This window comes from Mauremys mutica, chromosome 3, assembly GCF_020497125.1.
Source record: "Mauremys mutica isolate MM-2020 ecotype Southern chromosome 3, ASM2049712v1, whole genome shotgun sequence".
In the NCBI taxonomy this organism is placed as follows: Eukaryota; Metazoa; Chordata; order Testudines; family Geoemydidae; genus Mauremys; species Mauremys mutica.
The window spans coordinates 66,291,334-66,305,272 of NC_059074.1; the positions used below are offsets into that span (position 1 = coordinate 66,291,334).

The 13,939-nt window shown below is 40.7% G+C and overlaps 1 protein-coding gene across 4 annotated transcripts in view; it reads right to left on the minus strand.

Moving 5' to 3' along the window:
• The window catches only part of CEP162 (centrosomal protein 162), a 77,585-nt gene extending 65,051 nt beyond the window's left edge, over window positions 1-12,534 (minus strand). For all 4 annotated transcript variants that reach the window (XM_045011571.1, XM_045011572.1, XM_045011570.1 and 1 more), the window contains exons 1-3: window positions 12,229-12,534; window positions 9,445-9,554; window positions 2,660-2,798 (exon numbers count right to left, since the gene is read on the minus strand). In XM_045011571.1, the coding sequence (XP_044867506.1) occupies window positions 2,660-2,798; window positions 9,445-9,504 (199 nt within the window). In that variant the 5' untranslated portion in view covers window positions 9,505-9,554; window positions 12,229-12,534. The remainder of the gene's footprint in view (window positions 1-2,659; window positions 2,799-9,444; window positions 9,555-12,228) is intronic.
• Window positions 12,535-13,939: the final 1,405 nt, after the last annotated feature.

A 13,939-nucleotide genomic window follows, 5' to 3' on the forward strand; every position in this document is an offset into this window, starting at 1 on the left:
TAATCAGACTAGAGATTTACACTACATGATAGATGACAGAAAGACTAACACTCCTACAGATTTTCATATGAGTTTGTTTGCTTCACATTGACAAAATACTTTTGTCAATCACTTTTGAAAGAAATAATGCAATTAGCAGAGTGCCTAAAGCACTATAAGCTTAATGGGGCAGATCTCATGCAGGTACCTCCTCTAGACTTTAACAAGAGTGCTGTCTGCAAATGAACGGCAAGATCAGGCCTAAGGGAACACAAAGCCCTGCAGAATTTCATGGAACATTAGGCTTAGACTTCACACGTTAAATTCAAAGTTTATTCCCACGTTTGTTACCTTTGAAGCAACATAATTTATTTTTCAGCAATGCTAACCATTACTTTGTTCCTTATGCTGCACATTAATAAGTGTACATCTGACTTGCAAAAAAAATAGATGATAAGAAACTACAGGTAGGTCACTCGTTCAACTTATCCCTTGCAGCAATTTAGTACTGCAGCACTGTTCAGCCACTGCTCAGTTGCATAATATGACAACGTATTGGAGAATCTATATGAGAATATAGGCCTGGATCCTTGGATCTTGTTGAACTACACTTGACAAATGACCCAAGAATGGGTAGGGAAGAAAGGTGGCTCTAAGTCACCTCTCTGCTCCCTGATTCCCACAGATAACAGGGCCAGTTCAGTCTCGAGTGCAAACTAGAGCACCCTCAGCCTTTAACTTCTGCTGTCTTATAGTGCCCATTGCTCTAAACATGGCCCCATACTCAGAGAGGGATCACAGAGAGACAGATGCACTGCTTTACGCCATCCAGAAATTTCCCTATGTCAGGGTAATGCCCAGTTACAGCAGCTTTATGGCCTCTTTACAATGCAGGATTAGAACAAGGGGGCCAAAGTGAGAGCCAGAAACCAGCACACAGTGTACGGAAGATTCTGTACTGGCAAAATTGGTCTAGGTTACCTATTAGTTTACAGCTTTTAAGCGAAGATCTACTCTTAAAAGTGAATCTAAAATTGTTTGGTGGGGCTCTAGGTTTATTGTACCTCAATGCATAGCAAATCAAATCTGCTTGGTTTATAAAGATTTTTTTTCCTCCCTGCCCTGCAACCTGGGCTTTAAGATTGCATCTACTCTAGACAACTGAACTGTTCTTAGCTGAACCAGTGATATAGAGCTGGTTTAAGCAGAAATGGCTCAGTACGTCCATACTAACTGCTGACTTGTGCTGTTCAACATCATTTGGTTGCACTGGTCTCCGAGTACCTATCCCACAGTTCCCCATACAGCTCCCAGTAGTGGCTTCAGAAAAATTGTCAAAAGGCTTTGTGGGTTATCTCAAGGACACCAAAAGTAATTGTAAAAGAAGAGGTCAAACTTTCATAATCCCTTGAGAAATTATCAGCTAACACCCTTTCAAAGCTATTTTTGCAAAAAGATTTGCCAGGTGGAATGCTCAGCTTGCACTCATTGCTCAGCAAGAAAGTTCTCTCTCGGAGCTTTTGAAAAGCTATTGGGAAACATCTGAGATAGGAGTTTTCCAGTAGAACCTGTGAAAAGCCAGAGACCAAGATGAGCAACTTGTAGAACTCATCAGACAACTGCCAGACACTTGCTGAGTTCAGGTCTGCATGTTGTATTTGTGGATTAAGTGAATATGTAGTAGTTGGGTCTGGACTATGACCACCATCAATGTGACAGAGTCATTCTTAAAGCTGTAGATGACCAGCAGCATCTGCATAACTTACAGGGGATACTTCAGGAACTTTCTGCTGAGCTCACCCTTATATTGCTGCAATGGATTATGAGACTAAGAGCCACCATTGCGAAAGTGAGTGGCAATCACCCTGTGAAAGCTGGCTCCCTAGATAGTTAGTTAGTTACTGGTCACTGGGGAACCAGACTGAGTCAGGAAGGTGAGGTGGAGGTTTGCAACCAATATATATGTTCTTGTAGGGGGATGTGATCAAGGTAGTTACTGCAGGAGAGATCATCAGACCCGCCAAGTCCATAGGTTTTACCAATACACTACAGGTCTGTGAAAAACCTCCACCTGATTGAGGATGGGAGAATGGTAGCATGTTTTTGTGTTTGTTGTGGATTTTTTCCTGCACTTTCCCCACCCCACCATATGAATAGCTGCAAGTATAATTATCATGAATACAGATCTCTTATCGTTTCAAAATTATTGAAGTTTTTTCCTTTCTCCATTTTTAAAAAATGGAGATCTACAGGTATTGAGTAAGAAAGAAATTATGCATTACTAATAATATTGTGACCCCTTTTAATATTTGTACACTACATTTTCTAATAAATTATCTTTTTGTGATTCGGAATTTATTCATCTGCTATAAGGGTATCTCAATATTTTATTATCTTCAAGCTAACCATAAAAGTAAAACACAATAGAATACATATAGCTTACTATCTTGAATTTTCTTTCCAATAAAGATTTGAATAAAAAAAGTTTAATGAATTCATTTCATTTTGTATTCTGCAAACATTACTTGTTAGAGTGCTACAAAAATTGTAAACTGTTCTGAACTACACTCACATTACCAACTTTCCTCAGGATGCAAAAAAATTATGAAAAAAAGAAAGATCTTGACTGACACACTGTGGCAAAAAGAACTGAAGTTATACAGAAATGCACAGTATTTACCACCATCATCAGAATCATCCTCGGATATCCACCATGGCACAGGATCTTTCTTCTTCAATTCCTTTCTCCTGGGCTGTCCCAGTGTCTCAAGAATGGTGGATTTTTTCTTTGAATTTTCAAATGAATCATCTGAAAGAGACTGAATCAGGAGTATACATAATTAAAAATAGTTCTGTGTACATTTTGATCTGATTTAAAATCACAGAAATGTAGGACTAGATCGGACCTCGGGATGTCATCTAGTCCAGCCCCTTGTGGTGAGGCAGGATCCTGTGTACCTAGACCATCCCCCTGACAGGTGCCTGTCTAACCTGTTCTTAAAAACCTCCAATGATGGGGATAGTTTAGTTTAATTATCATCGTGGGTATGAGGAAAAACTTTCTAACCTAAATCTCCCTTGCCATTACTTCTTGTCCTACCTTCAATGGACACAGAACAATTGATCACTGTCCTCTATATAACAACAGTCTTCAAATATGTTAAGGACTATCAGATCATCAGTCTTCTTTTCTCAAGACTAAACATACCCAGTTTTTTTTTTAACCTTTCCTTATAGGTCACAGGTTTTCTAAACCTTTTATCATTTTTTATGCTATCCTCTGGATTCTCTCCCATTTCTCCACATCTTCCTTAAAGTGTGGTACCCAAATCTGGACATAGTATTGCAGCTGAGGTCTCACCATTCCGAGAGTAGAGCAGGACAATTACCTCCGGTTGCTTTGGCATGATTTATGTTTGACAAATCCATGATGGCTGTTACTTATAACCTTACTCTCCTCTGGGTACTTACAAATTTAGATACTTTTAAATTTTTTCTGGATTTAGATTATATTTTTAATTGAGGCTCAGACTATTATAAAAAGGGCATAATGAAACATTTCCATTGTGTTTTCAACATAACTGAAAATTAATCCATGATCTTTTGGTAGAGTTGTCCAGGAATCTCCCTTGATTCCACACAGTCCACCCTTTTTGGCTTTTCATAGTTGTAGCATAAGGTTGTACAAGAGAACAATAACTGTACTAGGATATGGAGTAATACCGTGTACTATATTTCTAGCACTGATGTTTAATTGATGACAGTTGGTTCTGCAAAAATTATCTGATCAGCAGCATACATTTTCAATTTAATAATGTAATTAGATTTTTATTTTATTTTTGTGACAGTGTAAGAACCTATGCATAGTAATTATTTTAAATAAAAAACTTGAGCCAAATCCTGATCGCGTTCCTCCAGTTCACAGAAGATTATGTATAGTTTGGCCTGACTTTGTACCCTGAGCAGCACTGTTAAAGTCCCAAAGGTAAGTCATTCCCCAGCCCCCATCCTCTGAATAACAACTGAAGCCTTCCTCACCTCTCTCATAGTGGGCAGAATTCAGAACTCCACTCTGTGCTTTCCATACTCTTGGGAATTACATCAGGTAGACAGTATGCCTGAGCAGTTCATCCCTGACTATCAAGTTGGTGTCAATGCACAACTAACAGTTAGCCATAGGGATTCGGACTGGTAGGTCCAACTCAGAGCCAGTCTGACCACTGCAGCAAAGTTCTAAACTCCGGCTAACTGAGATAACTGGGAAGGAGTGTGGAGAGGAAAGATCCACAGCCAGTCTACTAGGTCACAAGGCTGTGTTGAGACCTGACCCATTCCCACAAAGCCAACTTCTGCTTCTTTCCTCCGACTCCCAGGACAGCTCTGGGGGAGTTATGGCAGAAACAGGGTCACAGTGAACTTTTCAGATGCTGAGTGGGGGAAGAAAGAATGGCAGGAGGAAGCCTCACATATCCCTATCCACACCAGAACCTCATCTTCATGAATTTCTCTTATCACTGCTACCCTCAAGTAGTTCCACAATACACTCCCAATCAGTTGATTCAGTGCAGTGTAGATTTTATGTGCTGCTTCATAGTCTCATATGATGAACTAAACCAATAATGTTATAATAACTAATAATAACAACTAAACCAAACTTAAGCTAACTGCAAGAAAAAAAAAGTTACAGCAATGTTAAGTTTATACAGTTGTAAGAGTCAGCAAAGACCAGAAATGCAAGAAGCGGGGGTTCCCAGAGCTGTAGCGGACACTACTGTATATACTATTCCTATTTTTCTCTCCTAACTGTGTAGGTTAACACTGCATATTATTGCTTATATTGTTAAATATACCAGGATGTGTCACATGGGTAAATTAATACCATTATAGAAATCTTATTTTTTATATTTATATTTCTGGACTTCTGGTCATTTTATCAGTGGAGCCTTAATACTGGAATCAACCAAGTTTTGTGTACTTAATAAGAATGAAGCCAAGAGGCAGTTAGCATTATTATAATTATTACAAGGGCCACCCATATATTAAGCTCTAAATGAGCTGAGAATTTCCAGAAATCAAATGTGAATGGTCTAAAATGAACAATCCTTTAGCAAATGCTAACAGAAGGAACAGTTCCACAAACATAATAATATTACAGTACTCTAACCAACATCTCCAAAACCCACCATTGTTTCTGAACAATTTTTTAAAAATTAAGTTTTACAAAAATAAAAGTCTATCATATTTTCAATAGCCTCAGAGAGAGAATCTTTAAATACTGAAAGCCCTGCAGCATGAATACTAAGCAATTTAATAAAAACTTGTAAATTATAAAGCTAAAAAATGACAGCACATACTGTAAACTCTTTTGGCTGAATTGCTCAACAGGACAGAATAAAACATATTTTTAATATATGCCCTTAACAAAGTCGAAATAATTTCCTTATTCTAGTCATAACACAGGTATTATAGTACCACTGTCCTACAAGGAATGAGTGTCTCTCTCTAGCTGGGAGAGATCGACAGGTGCTCAATGCAAGTTCTGTTATCACTTGCTGTTTCTTTTATGACTAACTGTATCCTTTACTCAGCAAGCAGGACATGTATGATGCTGATACTCCTTGGAGTATCATAACTGAAGAAACTGAAACCCCCAGATGTTGTGATTCAGATCTGGAAACTTTCTATGTCCAGTCATCTTGTCAACTGCAAATAGTAAAGTAACACTTGGGATAGCAAACTCTTACACAAAAATCACTACATATTTTCCCCAATAATGACATTTGTTTGATCACCAAGACTTACTGAAAATGCTTATTTTTAAAAAAGAAAAAACAGACAGGAAACAAACAAAAGAAAAAACCACAAAAAAACCCCTCACAACCTTTTTTTCTGAACAGTGAATTCTCAATACTAGTTTTGATGGCTAAATAAACTTAATGTTGCCTCTCAAAAATACTGAGAAGGTAGAGTCGTCAAGCAGAATCAATTATTTTATTTCCCACTAAACGATAATGGTACTTATTAATAGTTAGCAGACAGCTAAAAAAAGATTAATTTAAAAAACATGCATAAAGTCAGACCAATTCTTTAGGAATTTGGACACCAATCCTGTAATCATTTAAACACTTGCTTAACTTACTACTATGAAGCAGTCCATTGTCAATGGGACTACACACAGCAGTAAAATTAAGCAAATGCAGAAGTGCCTGCAGGATCAGATCCTTAGCATTTAACACTTCACAGAGTAAGAGTGTACCAGTCATTTAATGCTATACATCAAAGTATTGTTTTCTTGAAATTTTTACATTAGGCTTCTTTAATTATTTTTTTAGCACAAGCTTGTATTACACACACCATTTTATACACACAATCTTCTAAAAGGATCAGGATTCTCTCAATATGTAGTATTAGTCTTTCAAACATTACTCTGCAGGTTCTCCAATTAAGTGAATAAACCTCCCTTTCTGAATCAATCTCTCTTTTCAGCTGCCCTGATTATCACTGTAGAGCAGCAAAAAAATCAAGCTATGGCTCTTTAGAGCTCCACTTGCAGTTGTCATGAAGCCTTAAGCAAAGCAACTGGAGTGCTGAGCATGGGAACACTCTCCATATTGTGTGACACACAGAAATCTCGGTAAGGATCACTGATACAGCGCAAGTCAGTTTTCTCAATGTGCAGGGAGAGGCTTGACAGGAACTAGGGATGCGGTGGATGAGGGAAGCACACTGAGGAGGAAAACTCTGTGGGGGCATGGAACGAGGCAGGACTTGGACACGGAGGTGTATGGGGCAACCTAGCCTGTTTATAGGAGGCTACGGGAGTGAAAACAAGTTTCTACAGTAGGACATGGAGAATTAATACAACTGTGCAGAGGAACCTGCACAGGGAACTGGACTGTATGGGGCAAGTGACAATATATGCAAGAGAATACATATATAACCACTGGTAGCAATCCATTTGAATAACTACAATTTCTTTAAAATTTTGAAAAATCTCCCCCAAAGACTTCACTGATAGCCAGTTAAAGCTGCTCAAGGGCATGCAACACCATAATAAAAAAAAGACGAAATTACAAATTTTGTGCTCACACAACCCTTGCAATTATGATTTTGTCTTCTCCACATTCTTTCACTCAGCATATATGCCTCTGCCTCCCAACAAAACAGCCTTAACTCCAGCCACAACTATCAGCTTCTGAAAAAGCAAAAGCAAACCACCATACTTCTTCAGTAAAACACAGAATCATAGAATCGTAGGACTGGAAGGCACTCAAGGCAGGGCTAAGTATTATCTAGACCATCCCTGACAGGTGTTTGTCTAACCTGCTTTTAAAGATCTCTAATGATGGAGATTCCACAACTTCCTTAGACAATTTATTTCAGTGCTTAACCACTCTGACAGGAAGTTTTTTCTAATGTCCAACTTAACCTGCTATTGCTGCAATTTAAGCCCATTGCATCTTGTCCTATCCTCAGAGGTTAAGGAGAACAATTTTTCTCACCCCTCCTTGTAACAATCTTTTATGTGCTTGAAAACTTGTCAGAGTCTTCTCTCCTCCAGACTAAACCCAATTATTTTCAATCTTCCCTCATAGGTCATATTTTCCAGACCTTTGATAATTTTTGTTGCTCTTCTCTGAACTTTATTCAATTTGTCCACATCTTTCCTGAAATGTGGTGCCCAGAACTGGACACAATACTTCAAGTTGAGGCGTAAATAACACGGTGTAGAGCGGAAGAATTATTTCTCGTGTCTTGCTTACAATACTCCTGCTAATAAATCCCAGAATGATGTTTGTTTTTTTCCCCACCATTCACCATAACAAAACACTACTAAAAACAGCAGTGTAGTAACTATTTATTCACACTGTCAGAATCAGCAGAATTTGGCCTTTAAAGCTGATGGAGTACCTTAAGTTCAAAAATGCCGTTTTGGTTTCCCAATCTCTCTATACAACGCTGTTCAATCCCTAGGGCTGTAGGGATTCCCCCTACCTGCATACTCCAGGCAGAGATAGAAACCAGCCTCTGAAAATCAAAAGCTTCAGAGCTACCAAGAAGGAGCCTCCTGACTAGTGCAACTCTGCCATGTAGTTTAATTACTTACATGAACGTTTAAAATATTAACATATTATGTATCATTTTACTTGGTGCCCATTGTCTTACATCACGTACACCCCATGTACCATGGCTGCACCCCTAGTCAGAAAAGGGCCTGATTAAGTAAGTGTGGCTCACATCATGCTCTTATGTACACCACACTAAAATGTCAATAAACCACAGAGGGAGTTCCAAAGTCGCAAGCCCTGAATCCAGCCACCAGAGCCTAAGAGATCAACCCTAATTGCACCCCAGTAGATCTCAATTACCAAAAGAGGCAATAGGGAAAAATATGGACAATCTCTAAGATAGCCACATCCAGACCATTCGAGGCCTTAATTAGGGCAAACAAAAGATTGAACTATTCTCAGAAACAAACTGGAAGACACTGGAGAGCAACGGTAAAATGAGCTCACAGTCTTCCCTGCTTAAAAGGCAGGAAAAAACATTTTCCATTAGTTACAGCTTCCAAGTGTCCTTCAAGAGTGCTCAACACATACAATAGTAGTGAAGTAGAAGAGAAAAATGAATGGAAACTGTAGCAAGATCTGCATCAGAAAGAAGAGACCACAATTGCTTGGCTAGCCAAAGAACACTCAGAGCTGCTAACCAGAAGCAATGATGGATCTAGTAAAATACTGAGAAATTATGAATTGCTTTGACAATAGACAGGCATACCTCAACAAACAGAGCATACAACCCCTGCCAAATCCTCCAGATGTTTCCCCACTACTAACGAGCACCATTTCCATCTTATCTGGACTGACCCTAAGACAATTTGTTCTCATTCATATGCTGGGAAAGTAACAGACTACATAATATAGCTCCAGTAAAAGAAATGCAGAGCTGGAGATTTATGGTGTTTTGATTTGTCAGAACCAGAAGTCTGGAAAATCTGGATACTTTTGGCTAGATGTGACCCTTCGCTAAACACTGGGCATCAGCAGTGATAAAACCCTTCAGCCTAAAGCTTTCAAACCACTATAGTTGGCTCCCCTTTTGTCAGGTTTATTTTATAGCAATAATTTTATTAGAATTTAAAGCAGTTTTTAAGTGAAATTATATATTTAAAAATAATATAGGAAAAATACCAGATGAAAGTAGTTTTAAATGCAAATTGCAATTTTATACGCATATGGAAAAGTTGCTATTGGTCTCATTCCATGTATTTTAAATCAAGAAGATCAATTTTAAACATCTTCTACTAGTGCTGAGCGTGGCTCTCAAATTTAATACCTTGAATAATGTAATCACAATTAATCATATCATAAAATCTGTCATGTCTCTCCTGCTCTAACACACATTTTAATGGAGTAAAAAAAAATATAATCAATTTCATAGTAAAATGTAAAAAGGTAAACATACCTCCTTCAGAAACTGTTCAAACTGCTCATCTAGTTCTGCTTTTGAAAACCGATGAGCCATAGTCAGCAGCTCCAACTTAACTTCCAAAACAGTTCAATTACTGGAAAATACTAAAATTAAAAATAAAAATGCAGTTAATGAGGCAGTGCTTTTGAAATCATAAACAGCCTTGGTGTCTACCAAGACTAAACTATACCTCATTTCTCCTAAATACTGTATTTACTGCAAACGAAGGTCACAGCACCACATCTGAATTGCCTAGATTGCCTAAAACCACAGACTTAAATACCAACAGGACTGATTTAGCCCTTAAACCTTGTGAGGTTAATAAATAGGAACATCTTCTCATCCTTCATATTCCTCCTCAAAATGTAGCTCTTCCACCAACGTTATCAGGAAGGAAATGTTTCATTTATAATGAAAGGGGAGAAAAACACCATAAACATCAGTTTGCATCTATACCATGTATACTTGCACAGTGTTTGACGTATTTTAATTGCTGTCTATGTTTGTTTTCCAAAATTGTGAACGCTCTAGGGCAGGAAGAATTTCTTTATAGTGTGTCCAGCACTGAGCACACTGCTAGAGCATAACAAATAAATAATGTAATCCGTGGAAGTCTTTCAGGTTAGCTCTTATAGACGGAAATTCTGTCTGTTCTGCATTCACACTGAAAAGTCAATAGTGCTTTTTGTGAATGGAGGATTTGTGTTGGTTTTTGACAGCAAATATTCCCCAGCCTCTCAACATTATGCAGCTTTTAGATATCACCCTGCAGACTCAAAGTGGCTGTTTTATAGTGGTGCCATACATAGTTTCGAAGTACTCTGGGATCCTTCAGAGTGAGAAGTGATATAATAAATTCAAAGATTAAGGATTTTCAGATAAGGTTTTACTATTAAATATGAACTTTTTCAAGTATAGATCCTTTTCAGAACACAGAACTCTCACCTAACTAGTAAACTGATTTTGACAGGCGAGTTCTGATAACTGTTTCCTGCTTTAACTCTTACTTCATCCAAAGACTACCCAACACTTTGGCAGTACTAAAGAAAACTACTGCAAAGACTGCCCAGTCTTTGAATTAAATAAGATACCCTTATGTAAGCACTTGGAAAGAGTCTTAAAAAAACACAGTAAGAGGATTAAGAATGTTACCTCTCATGACACACATAATCCAGTATGATTTTATATTTTTACAACAAAGAGTCTTGTGAGCTGTGACATTTTCATGTTACTAGCTATGCCAACTGCTTAAGTGGAGAATATTTATTTGCAAGCTTGCTAAGAAAAATGAGTCCTGATCGTCTTACATGTTACCGTAGTTTCATGTGCATTACATACATATATACGCACACATTTCTTATAAATATTTACATTGCATCTTATACAATTTCATCTGATGTTTGATTTTTCAAGAAGTTTTTTTAAAATCAGTTAACATCCATTTGCCCACAGGTAATGCCAGTTATTAACTAAAATCAAGCCCTCACTTCCTTAATAAACTTTAGGCAAATTTCACCCTTAATAAGAAATCACCTTATATTTATGACTTTAATGTAGAAGGATCCCAAAGTGCTCTGCAAACAATACATACACACACAATATCACAAAACGTAGCCATTTCTGGAATGGAGGGTGGTTGTCTGGCAGCATACTGCATCATTGCAGGAAGGGGAAACTTTGACTAGAGGATTGTTAAAAGCCTTTTTCTCATGGCAAATGCCATAATATTTCTAATATCTCATATTAAAGACACACAAAGAGTACATGGAACTCAAGTTTATCTTCCCAGGAATGATGGAAAACTGACTTAACCCTGTTGGGATTTGAAGCTGTGATCACAGAATCATAGAATATCAGGGTTGGAAGAGACCTCAGAAGATTATCTAGTCCAATCCCCTGCTCAAAACAGAACTTTTTTTGTTTGTTTGTTTATTTCACTGCCTTGGGGATGTACTTGGCACATGTTTATGTTACTATTAATCCAAAAATATCACCAAAGGAGTCAAAATCTTCAAACAGATAGAACCTGTTTTTATATTTTTATAAGACCTAATAGAAACATTTGCATAACTTGTACTTTATGCTGTTTTGTGTTTGAATTCACACATTCCTGAAATCCAAACTCAACATCAGTGAACTAACATTTGAAAGCCATGAACTGCACAGTCCATTTCCAATGCCTCAGCTGAATAAACTGCAGGAAGTAAACAGCAGCAATGGTAATAGGTGAATGGGATGTTTAAAATCTATTCAGTTTCAAGTGATCAGGAGGGCTCTTAACAGATGGCACAAGTGGGGAGGTCGCTTTTCAAACGCACGAAATTTAGTCTGGGGGGGGGGCAGTGTCCCTTTAGTCTAAATCTGCCCGTACCTATTTATTTCGCTTTTTAAAAGGTTCCAACCCAGCAAGGTGGGTCGAGCTACAGCCTTTATACACATCCCAACAGGGCCCAAGAGCTCAGCAGGAGAAACTCCCAGTCTCCCGGCGAATGGATGCCTAGGCCTCAGCCCGCCCAGAAGGCACGAGGCCCACAGCATCAGGAAAGGCGGGGTAGCTTATCTTAGCCGCACGCTCCCCTGGGCAGGCGGGCGCCTCTCTCCCCCTGGGCCGGGGCAGGGCAGCGGCGTTTCAGGCAGCAGGTCTCCCGGTTTCCCAGGGCAGGTGCACGCCGGAGCGGCCTCGGGCTCCCGCAAGCGCCGCGCGGACACGTCTGTCAGTGGCAGCTGGAGCTCTGTTGCTGGGCGCCCAGAGGGCGCTGCCTCCGGCCGGCCACCTACCTAAGCCGGGCCGAACCGCCGGCGGCCGCTTCCCTTGAAAAACCGGCAGGTTTGTCTCAGGCGCCGGAACTAGGTTACCTAGGTAACAGACCTAGCTCAGCTCGGCCACCGTAGCTCCCGCGCCCAACGGCCAGGCTCAGCGGCAGTAGTCACATGACGTCTTCCTCGGACCTGTAGAGGATCACGTGAGGAAGCAGGTGCCGCGGCTGCCATTGCTACCGAGGCAAACGTGCCCCTGCCCTGCCGCCCTGTGGGGGCATCGGCGCCTCTCGCCTCCCCGTGCTCCGCTAACCGGGCTGAACGAGGGGGCTGCCGCGAGTTTAGTGGGTCACGTGATCCAGTCCCCCCTCCCGTGAGGGCGTCATGTGACCTGCGTGTGCCTAGAGCCACAGGCGGAGTGGAGGGATTGAGCGAGGGGGAACGGGGAACAGCGCCCCCTGCCGCAGGGAGGAGCGCGGCGCCGCCGCCCCAGCAGAGAGGAGAAGGGAGCGGGGATCACAGCCATGGGCCGTGCGGACCCGCCCCGCTCCCACCCCCCTCGACTGCCGCGCCGGACGCCAGGGCTGCCCGGCTACAGCGATCTGGGGGCGGGAGGGGCACGCGGGGACTGCGGCAGCGCGCGGCCCGGCCCCGGAGTTAATCGCAGCCGCTTGCGCTACAGGTGTTCGCCGGCTGATCCGCTGGCTGGCGTCCCGCCGGTGCCGCCGGGTTACCGCGCGCGCCCCGCCCCCAACTCCCCAATGAGTAGTGACAGATCAGTCACAACCCCCCCCCCCCACACACACACACACACGCAACAGCCAAACAAACAGAACAACAGGCACAACGTTAGCGAGCCGTCACCGGTGCAGCATTTCATTTACTTACCCCGTTTCAGATCGTTACACCGGGTTATTTTTTCCAGCATGTACTAGCTAGTGTGTTTTACAAACTTTTCCTTACAAAAAGCTGACTATATAAAAACTGAAAATGGGCTTTTTCCTTTGCTTTGCTGCTAAAACTGCCCCTTTAACAAGAGTATACAATTGTTATAACTGAGCAGTAATATAACATCCGACAAAGTGGGTATTCACCCAGGAAAGCTCATGCTCCAAAACGTCTGTTAGTCTATAAGGTACCACAGGACTCTTTGCTTCTTTTACATAATATAACTTGAATCTGTTAGCAAAGTGCTAATTTAAAATCTTTTGAAAATATAACAGTTTGGTATGCTTAAGTGACTGTTACTGCTTCTTTTATTCAGTGCGCGTGAAACCTGACCCTGGGGTGAAGTTGCCCCCTCTAGACTTTGGTTCCTCGCCCCATAACCCAGACTTTTCATAGGTCTACATGCTCCACTCCCCCCTCCACAACTTTGCAGATGTAATCACATATGTTCTGTATGCTGATACACCTTTGCCCATCTCCCTCCAATGTTTCTGAAATGATGTCCCTGACTTGAGTCCTGCATAATTACAAAATAATCAGGTTTTATACAACTGTCCTTCATGGGAGTATGGAATCTATTCCCCCAGCTTAGGGCAGTGCTCCCTGTACTGCTGGGGTGAATGTGGTCCTCAGCGGTAAACTGAAATCTGGTTTTGATTGAAGATGTCCATCATGCACCTAGCTATTTGTATCATTAGAGTATAGCTCATAAATGCACTACTGGGCTTCTGGCAATTATCCCTTATCTTAGACAACATTGGATTTAAAAAAACAAACAAGTACT